General features: G+C 40.3%; 1 protein-coding gene across 1 annotated transcript in view; it reads left to right on the plus strand.

Annotated features, from left to right (window-relative positions):
- The window catches only part of LOC109474031, a 14726-nt gene that overhangs the window by 3619 nt on the left and 808 nt on the right, over positions 1–10299 (plus strand). The window contains exons 3-8 of the mRNA XM_019774246.1: positions 3065–3175; positions 3559–3840; positions 4279–4494; positions 6865–7080; positions 7386–7679; positions 9528–9815. Coding sequence (XP_019629805.1) covers positions 3065–3175; positions 3559–3840; positions 4279–4494; positions 6865–7080; positions 7386–7679; positions 9528–9815 — 1407 coding nt within the window. The remainder of the gene's footprint in view (positions 1–3064; positions 3176–3558; positions 3841–4278; positions 4495–6864; positions 7081–7385; positions 7680–9527; positions 9816–10299) is intronic.

Below are 10299 nucleotides of genomic sequence, written 5' to 3' on the forward strand. Positions count from 1 at the left end.
CTGCCCAATTTCGGAGTGCTGTAAGTCCAAAGATGGTGATTTTTTTTGCTTCAAATTTGAATCATAGATACATAAACATATGTGCTATAAAATGCATGGTTGCAAACTTTGGGCACTTCTTTGGTTGTCACGTGGTTGTCCTTAGAAGTAGGTCAAATTTTGAATTTGAGGGAAAATATGATATTCAGCCATGTTCAGGATACTATATCTACAAAAGAAAGAAAGCAATCTGATAAAGTCTTTGCCCAAAGTAACACTATGTCTTGTGTATTAAATGAATACTTGGGGAAGTTGAAGTCTTGTGTCGTTGGTGTGCACTTGTCCCTCAAAGTAGGCCATATTTTGGACATGTACAGAAATTGACATATATGGCTATGTTTGAAGCTCTAGAAATAACAAAGTAGGATGTCATTTGAATTCAATCTTTGCAGGGAAGTACATATATGTATTGCGTATCAAATGAATACTTGTGGAGGTTGGGTTCTTGTGTCGTTGGTGTGCCCTTGTCCCTAAAAGTAGGCCATGTTTTGGATATTTACAGAAATTGACATATACTGCAATGTTTGAAGCTCTAGAAAAAACAAAGTAGGATGTCATTTGAATTCAATCTTTGCAGGGAAGTACATATATGTATTGTGTATCAAATGAATACTTGTGGAGGTTGGGTTCTTGTGTCGTTGGTGTGAACTTGTCCCTAAAAGTAGGCCATGTTTTGTACATTTACAGAAATTGACATATACTGCAATGTTTGAAGCTCTAGAAAAAACAAAGTAGGATGTCATTTGAATTCAATCTTTGCAGGGAAGTACATATATGTATTGTGTATCAAATGAATACCTGTAGAGGTTGAGGTCTTGTGTCGTTGGTGTGCACTTGTCCCTAAAAGTAGGCCGTATTTTGGACATGTACAAAAATTGACATATTCGGCTATGTTTAGAGCCCTAGAAATAACAAAGTAGGATGTCATTTGAATTCAATCTTTGCAGGGAAGTACATATATGTATTGTGTATCGAATGAATACTTGTGGAGATTGGGGCCTTGTGTCGTTGGTGTGCACTTGTCCCTCAAAGTAGGCCATATTTTGGACATGTACAGAAATTGACATATACGGCTATGTTTGAAGGTCTAGAAATTACGAAGTAGGATGCCATTTTAATTCAATCTTTGAAGAGGAGTACATATATGTATTGTGTATCAAATAAGGGCTTGTGGAGGTTGGGGTCTTGTGTCGTTATTGTATACTTGTCCCTAAAAGTAGGCCATATTTAAAGAGCAAATGTCTGTAATGATCAAACAATAGTGAGTGGGGTCAAAAATCGATTTTGCTCATATTTTACACAGTGATACTACTTCGCCCACAACCCCTTAAAATAGCTTTCTTTCCGCTCAAAACCCATTGTTGCCATGGCAACAGCCCATTCAAGTTTTGGGGCCATTTTGACAAATTTTTGCGTCTCTACAACACGGAAATTGGCAACGTTTAGGACGCGGTCACCGCCAACTGCTTTAAGTTAACGTAACGACAAATACTTCAGGATATTATTAGACCAATGCATTAACTTGTACGAAATAGGTGTGAAATTGATGTACAGGCAGATTTCAGTCTTTGGGCAACCTCGAAGTAGGTCATTTTCCGCAATTGTCCCCAAATTTGGATTTTGGGCTGTTTTTGAGCTGATAAAAATACCAAAGTGAATTTATTTTCAGACCAATCCTTCTACCATGTGTCTATTATAGTATAATACATATATGTACTTCCCTGCAAAGATTGAATTCAAATAGCATCTAACTTTGTTCTTTCTAGAGCTTCAAACATAGCCGTATATGTCAATTTCTGTACATGTCCAAAATATGGCCTACTTTGAGGGACAAGTGCACACCAACGACACAAGACCCCAACTTACATAAGTATTCATTTGATATACTATAAATATATGTACTTCCCCGCAAAGATTGAATTCAAAAAGCATCTAACTAGACCTTCAAACATAGTCGTACATGTATATGTCAATTTCTGTACATGTCCAAAATATGGCCTACTTTGAGGGACAAGTGCACACCAACGACACAAGACTTCAACTTCCCCAAGTATTCATTTAATACACAAGACATAGTGTTACTTTGGGCAAAGACTTTATCAGATTGCTTTCTTTCTTTTGTAGATATAGTATCCTGAACATGGCTGAAAATCATATTTTCCCTCAAATTCAAAATTTGACCTACTTCTAAGGACAACCACGTGACAACCAAAGAAGTGCCCAAAGTTTGCAACCATGCATTTTACAGCACATATGTTTATGTATCTATGATTCAAATTTGAAGCAAAAAAAATCACCATCTTTGGACTTACAGCACTTCGAAATTGGGCAGAAATAGCGCTTTTTCATAAGCCTCAAACACTGTATTGTGTTAGGGTTGCCCAGGTCCTTTAAACGAACTTCTTGAAAATTTCAAAGCTATTCTAGAATAGCGGATTAGTTGGTCTTTTATGCCCATACTTTGTTTTTCCATAATATGAAAGCACTTGCTCGTAATCGTGCCTTAAACTATGCCAAATTTCATGTTTTTCACATGTCTAAATCAGGGAAAATGGCCCCGAAACTTGTTTGGCCCGTTACCATGGCAACGATCGGTGCCGACCGGAAAGAAAGCTATTTTGAGGGGTTGTGGGCCAAGTACTATCACTGTGCAAAGTTTGAGCCAAATCGATTTTTTGACCCCTGCCACCATTGTTTGATCCTTACAGACATTCGCTCTTAATTTCTTCTGAAAGCAGCGCAATATCTTTGAGTAGGTTCTAACTTTACGACCCTCGGCAAAGAGGCAAAAGTGATTAAAAAAATGTGACGGAATCATTGAATGTCTTCTTTACATTAAGGTTATAACTTAACGACATTTACTATGAAGGCTTGAACAATTTCTGGCCTAAGGAAGGGGGATCATAGGACTTTTTTTCTTATAATAAGAAAATTATAGGTTTACATGTACATCATTCGCTAAGAAAGCTTACTTGCATCGGGTTTTTTTTACAATGTACGTGTTTTCATGTACGATGTTCACTAGGTCTGGTGTCAGAGGTGACGGCGAAGGTTGAAGAGGCGAGAGTGGAGGTGAGAAACACCCGGCTGTACTCCCTGGAACAGAGACTCGTCTTCACCACTGCCCCCGAGCATGGTAAGATTCTTAACGTCATTTCCCTTTTTATAGACATTTGTTTAGAGATTTTTGTGTTGATTTATTAAAAAATATCCACTTTTAAATTGGCTAAGTATTGTTTCTGTGGTGTCAACACACAGGTAAGGCATAGGAAAACCATGTTATGTCTCCGCTTCCTGAAAAAACATTGATAAGTTGGTAGGCTAGGATTCTCTTTTTCTTTTTTTCTTTTTAGATTAAGACAGGTGATCCAACAAATACATGTTAATGTAAAAAATAAATTACTCGTACCTTAGGATCAGGGTTGTCTATAAATGCCATCCCGCCGTTTTCTCGTGAGTAAGGGGAAAATATTTCACCCAAGTTACTCAACTGACATTGATACACAAACGTTGACACAGAAACAGCCTCCGCCTGCGAGAGGGGCACCCTACAACTGTCTTGCTCGGACAGAAAGACGCTGTTGATCGTGGAGGCGAACTACGGCAGGACGACCGCCTCCCACTCCTGTGCCTGCTCCACCTGTCGTACCAACTGCCGCGCGGCCACCAGCCTGGCCGTGGTAAGGGGCACCTGTCAGGGCAAGCGGCAGTGCTCAGTGACAGCGAGTAGCAGCGTTTTCGGTGGAGACCCTTGTTACGGAGTGCAAAAGTACTTGGAGGTATCATACCGCTGTATCACAGGTGAGCACAGGGTTTTATTAGAATATTGCGCCTTTTCCTCAAATAATTCCCCTTTAAACTAGACAGTGATCCCTGAGTGACCATTTAATGAACAAATTTGGATTAGAGATGTACACGTTCAAGGTTCAAGGTTGGATTTGTGGGATTCTTGGCTTTATAATTGGCATATAAATACCACCAGGTAAACGCGTGACTTAGAATTGACAAAAAAAAAAACACTTATTTCCATTTTGACCCCCAATCCAATGCCACTTCTTCCTAATCTACAGAGACCATGAGACCATCTTAATCTTCAATTGAGCCTTCTGTCAGGTTCGGTAACACCATGCCCCACTTATATTTATTACTTGATTGTTAAAAAATACGATACAGAGTTTTACCTCTGTATCGGCGCTACAAATACAGGCGCCCTTATTTTTCGCTTGTATTTCCCTGCAGAAAGCAACGTCGCTCTTCGCAAGACGGCAAGTTGTAGTTCTGCTCCATCACACTGGGGACCCGAGAAGGCTGTAGACGGTTCCAGGGGTACGAGGATAACCTGGTACAACCAGTGCACTCACACTAACCGCGTGTACCAGCCGTGGTGGAAGGTGGACTTGGGAGGAACCTACCCAGTCAACCGGGTCAGCGTCCTGAACAGGGGCGACTGTTGTGGTAAGTACAAGTTTCTCTATAATGTCTTCAACAGGAAAAGGAACCATGGTTCTGGCACATGTTTCATGTATAACATCACAAATTTAGCGGGACGCGCATCCAGGCGCGCGGAGTTATTCGCGCTCACTCCCCGATCGTGTGCGCCGTGCCTTTCCGTTTCCGTTACCAGTGCGCCCACTTCGGCATCGAATGTGATTTGTCACACGAAACATCCGTCAGCCAAATCACAAAATCGCCAGGGCACGTAACCAGGGTCGCGGGGCCAAGTTAGCTTACAACCCGACTGTGAGCGACATTTCTACCTGGCATTAGTGTACTACTTCGGCGGTTTACGGTGGGGCTTAAAATACACCCTTGCATGCCGAACACCGATTTTAAGAGTAAAAGTTTCGCTTAGGCCATTCCTAGTTTTGACACTGGCTTCGGACTGGTTGTCTAAGTGTTTGATTATGTCAAAGAGTTTGCCTGAAATGCCGTTTGAGAGAAGTTTAAATAGCAGTCCCTCATGTCAAATGTAGTCAAAGGCTTTTGATAGGTCGACAAAACAAGCGATAAGCGTTTCCAGACCGTGTGTGTTTAGATATGAGTTTTCAATATGACGATGTTATCTGATGTCCTGTAGTTTTTTTCTGAATCCTGTTTGGTTTGGTTTCATGATTTCATTTTCTTCAAAGAAGGTTGACAGTCTTTAGTTTAGTATTGAGGAGAATAGCTTTCCTAAACAGCTGATAATGGCCATCCCACGATAATTATATGGGTCATTTCGCCCATTAGAAATGAGGATAATATAACTTTCTTAATAGAGGGGTCAGTAAAATTCGTTTTCCTGCTTTAAGTATTCCATTGATGACCATGTCCCCTGCGCTGGCTTTTTTGTGTTATTGTTGTTTTTAAGGTGTGTATTGCGTCGATGATTTCAGACACCGTAATTGGGTTATCTAGAGGCCTGGGATTGACTTACATTTATGGAGTACTTGGAGTTTGCGTAGAATGTTTTTAGTAGTAACTTTTTCATAGTTAAAGTCAAAGATTTTTTTCTGTTTTAGTCTGCATTTGTTGTGCATGTTTTTAAAGTGCTCAACCCAAGTGTCCGCTGGTAGATCTTCTTGGTGTACTGATTCGGTATTTTTTAATTCTTTAAAGTAAGTTCCAGAAGGCGGTGGCGTTGTTTTCTTAAAGATCCTGAAGGCGCATTAGACAGTTATTTTAAACAGTTTACTGGACATTACATGTCCGCTATCATTTTTTGTGTACATGTAACGTGTAGCGAAGCTACTGTCGTATCCTTGGGTGACCTTGAATACTGTAATGATTCTTTACACCAGTATGAATAACACAATGCAGCCTTTTGGTCGACATGACATGTCTGCAAAACTCGTTTTAACCTGCAAGCATGGAGAGTCAAACATACCCCATTCACGGCTCAAAATGACCGTTACGGTTGTCCCGAAAATCGTGTTTTAGGGATTTTTGAAAAATGGCCTCAATTTTGAATTATGGGTAATTTACTGCGAAAAATGTAAAAAAATCAATTTTTTCACAAAAAATGTCGACAAAAACTAGACATAAAATCAGAAATTAAAAAATCCCTAAAACACGATTTTTGATCTTATCCCCAGTCGTTGAAAAATATTAAAAATCGGGGATCTGGGGTAATATACGTATCCAGGTATAAACGATGTTTGCCTAAAAACATGACATGACTTGTGGTCAGAAACCCGAAAAAAACGTCTTTCAGAGACAAACTTTGCAAAATCAATGATTTAACATAAACAGCTAATATTAAAAGAATGTTAAGGCAATAATTTCATTTAAATTTGACGAAATTTACTATTAAATCATAGTTGTATCCTGTCAGGAATAAGTGGTGTAAGTTTGATCCCCCTAGCGGCTTGTTCTGGAACTGCAGGTTAGTTTCTGGTAAAAACTTTTGACGCCAGTAAGTCCAGATAGGATCATCATATTTTCATCATTGAAAATCATCATTGAGAGTTGTACATAATTAAATGCAAATTATGCGAATCAGGACTTAATTTGCATGATTAATGAGAAAATTCTATAATTACAGTGTTTTATATAATAGTACTGCTATACATGTAACCTAACGAGTAGTAAGAAGGCCTATCCATGTCGACTGGGCCTACGTGAATAGGCCCGTATATACATGTATGCACTGACCTGCTCGCTAACCTTTCTGATTTATGAAACAAAAAGATATTCAAGAATGACTATCCGCACAAGCAAATGATACTATTATTCACTTGTACATTGTAGAATACAAAAGTATTCCGATAGAAGTCGCCATAAACGCTGCATACTAAACTACCGTAAATTACGTTTGTAAACCTGTATTGTCTTGTACATATATAGGAGATCGACTGAGAAACTTTATGGTGAGAGTTGGCCCGAATGAGGACTTCACCCGGAATGACCAGTGTGGGGAGACTTACACGGCCACTCCGCGGAATGGAGCGACAGTCGTGGTGTACTGCGACCAGCCGATGACCGGCCGGTACGTCTCCATTCAGCTGATCGGACGGGCGGACAACCTCCAACTCTGCGAGGTGGATGTCTTCGCTGAAACGGGTGAGAAAGAAACCGAGATTTTTTTATGATTCTTACCTTAAATTTTTTTCTTGGTCTTGGTCCTCTCTGTATCCTTGCACGGGGTTTCATCGGTAAACTAATACAACTAAAAAAAAAACAAATAGCAAAAAACTAAACAATATCATATAAATTAACGACAATTCTTATCTGAAAGACAACATTAATGAGAAACCTTACATAGGCAAGCTCCTTTTCTGTCATGGGGCTCTGGATATTGTGGTTACCAACGTATCCAAAAGTTCAATATTTTGCTCATGTTTTGATACCTGTATGCCTCCACACAGTCCTTCAGTACACCAGCCTGGGTTGTTGGAGGGACTCTGGTAGCCGCGCCATGGCGTATCTAGAGGGGACGAACTCACTCTTGGATGGTGACTACCAGAGCCGTCATCACGCCATCCAGAAGTGTTACCAGGTAGCACTGTCTCGTGACTTCACCGTGTTTGGTGTACAGCATGGCGGACAGTGTTTCGGGTCTGCTGATGGCATCAACACTTACAACAGGTACGGACCTACTACAACCTGCGCAGAGGACGGCGAAGGCGGGCCTTGGGGAAATGAGGTCTACAAGATTACAGGTACACACTATTAGGCAGGTGTAGATGCCAAATGTGATGATAATGTTTGCATGGTGATATTGTAGTAATGTTATATTGTATCAAACTTGGAACAATTTTCACACATGCATACACACACACACTCACACACACACACACACACACTCACATACACGCACACACGCATACATGAAAACAGACATACGGATGTACATGTTCACACACACATACTCACACGTACACAAAGCACAAACGCTTGCAAGAATGCTTGCACATGCGCACGCAAACGAAAACAAAGACACTTAAAGACACACACACACACAAATACACGGGTCTGCCTAAATACCTCAACCGACCTTAACCGACCTCAACCGACCGCGTAATGGGTAAATATGCAGAAAACATGGCTAACAACCTTTCCCAACGCTCTGGATACATTGTCTATGCTTGTTTGAATGAAATTTAAAAGCATGAAGGGATCGACATCCAACTATTAATATAAATGATCTGTCTAGCCAACCCCGAAGTTCGTTGGTTGGTTCCGCGGAGCGTTCCTCCTTGAGGTCAATGGAGGTCAAGCCGGTAGGCGTACGTGCTTAGCAGCTTGGATGTCAGGCAGGGAAACACTCTATATATAGCTATTATGAGTTGGTTATGATAGTATTTGTGCTTTACTAAAAATATGATTTATAAACCAACATCTTTGCGTTCTGTTGCCTGTATAAAGCAAAAAGTGTCCAGAGATTCCCCATGCAGGCCCAACAATGGATAACTTTTACAAACTGGTAAAATCGTCAGAGTTACAGTGTTTTTTTCCATTCACACAAGCATAGATAATGTATCCAGAGCGTTGGAAAAGGTTGTTAGCCCATGTATACTGCATATTAACCCATTACGCGGTCGGTTGCGGTATTTAGGCATACCGCAAATACACATATCAAATGGTGTCGCACAAGCCCACATGGCCTGTGGGCGTAAAGCGCACGACACGGAAATAAAGCCTCATTCATTCATTCATTCATTTATGCACTCAATAATTCATTTATTCATGCGCGCGCACACACACACATACACAAACATGCACGCGTTCACTCTCATGCATGCAAACACACACGTACACACACACACACACAAATACGCGCGCGCACGCACACACGTACGCACACACACACACACACAAATGCACACACACACACATACACACAGAAACAGACGCACATATTCATACCTCATTAATAGTCATCCCCTTTTGTTACCTCTGTGTATGTTTGCGTTCCTTCATTATATTTCATTGATCTTATAAACTTGTATTTATCTTGTGACATCTTTGTTTATTACGTACAGCATCTTTTTACTTGCATTTATCATTTCATATATTATGAGTTCAGGGAGTTTTTTCTCTGTACATATACAATGTATGCGTCTTACGTAATTACCTATTCCTTTTTTGTGCTCCCTCTATGGTTTGATTTAATTACCTCTGTACACCCAATCCTCTTTTGTTCATATACTACTTACATAGTACTATCAAATGCTGTCGTTCATGCCCACAATACTCTCCAAGCAGTTTGGGGGTATTTTAGCGTGTGTTTTTTTTCTTTTGCTTTTTTATCGGGGTTTCTCTTTTGCACTGAATTTTTTTCCAAACCTCTGCTTGGAGAGTAGCTCACATGGGCTGGGCACGTGAAGGGCATGACATGGAAATAAAAACTCATTCATTCATTCATTCACACGTGCACATACACAATCAACAGACACAAGTCCTAATTTGCATGAATGATGTTATTTATTGATCCTTACAGGTTTAGAATAATGATTGGTGGCGTTTTTATGATACCATTACTGATTCAGTCCTTTCTGTCTCCTCAGGGTACACCAGCCTGGGTTGTTGGAGGGACTCTGCTACCCGCGCCATTCCGATTCTAGAGGGGACAGATTCGCTCTTGGATGGTGACTACCAGAGCCGTCATCACGCCATCCAGAAGTGTTACCAGGTAGCGCTGTCTCGTGGCTTCACCGTGTTTGCTGTACAGTATGGCGGAGAGTGTTTCGGGTCTGCTAATGGCATCAACACTTACAACAGGTACGGACCTACTACAACCTGCGCAGAGGACGGCAAAGGCGGGGCTTGGGGAAATGAGGTCTACAAGATTACAGGTAAATGGACAGGTGTAAATGTATAAATGGTGATATTGTATGCATGGTGACATTGTAGCAATGTTACATTGTGTCAAAGTGGCACAATTTTCTCACATACATATGCATAAATGCAAACAAACACATACATGTACACACACACGAGCGCGCAAAACCACTACCAGGTGCATGAATGTGAAAATTATGTGAATTTCGTGCAAAATTTTAATGAAATGTGAAAAAATGTGATGTAATGTGAATCCCATTAGAAATATGTGAAACCCAAAATGTGATTTTTTTTTCAAAATGTGAATCGTCAAATGTTATTTTATGTGAAACAATGTAACTGTTTGAAAAATGTGAATCGATTATGTGAAATCACACAACCCGAAAAGATGGCCAAAAAAAATGTGAATTCAAACTGTGAGAAGATGTGAAGAAATGTGAAGCGGTTTTACCCCGCAAACTGAAAGGAGTCAAATGTGAAATTATGTGAAGTTCAAAT

Source organism: Branchiostoma belcheri, unplaced genomic scaffold, assembly GCF_001625305.1.
Source record: "Branchiostoma belcheri isolate BF01 breed outbred unplaced genomic scaffold, Haploidv18h27 scaffold101, whole genome shotgun sequence".
Taxonomy (NCBI): domain Eukaryota; kingdom Metazoa; phylum Chordata; class Leptocardii; order Amphioxiformes; family Branchiostomatidae; genus Branchiostoma; species Branchiostoma belcheri.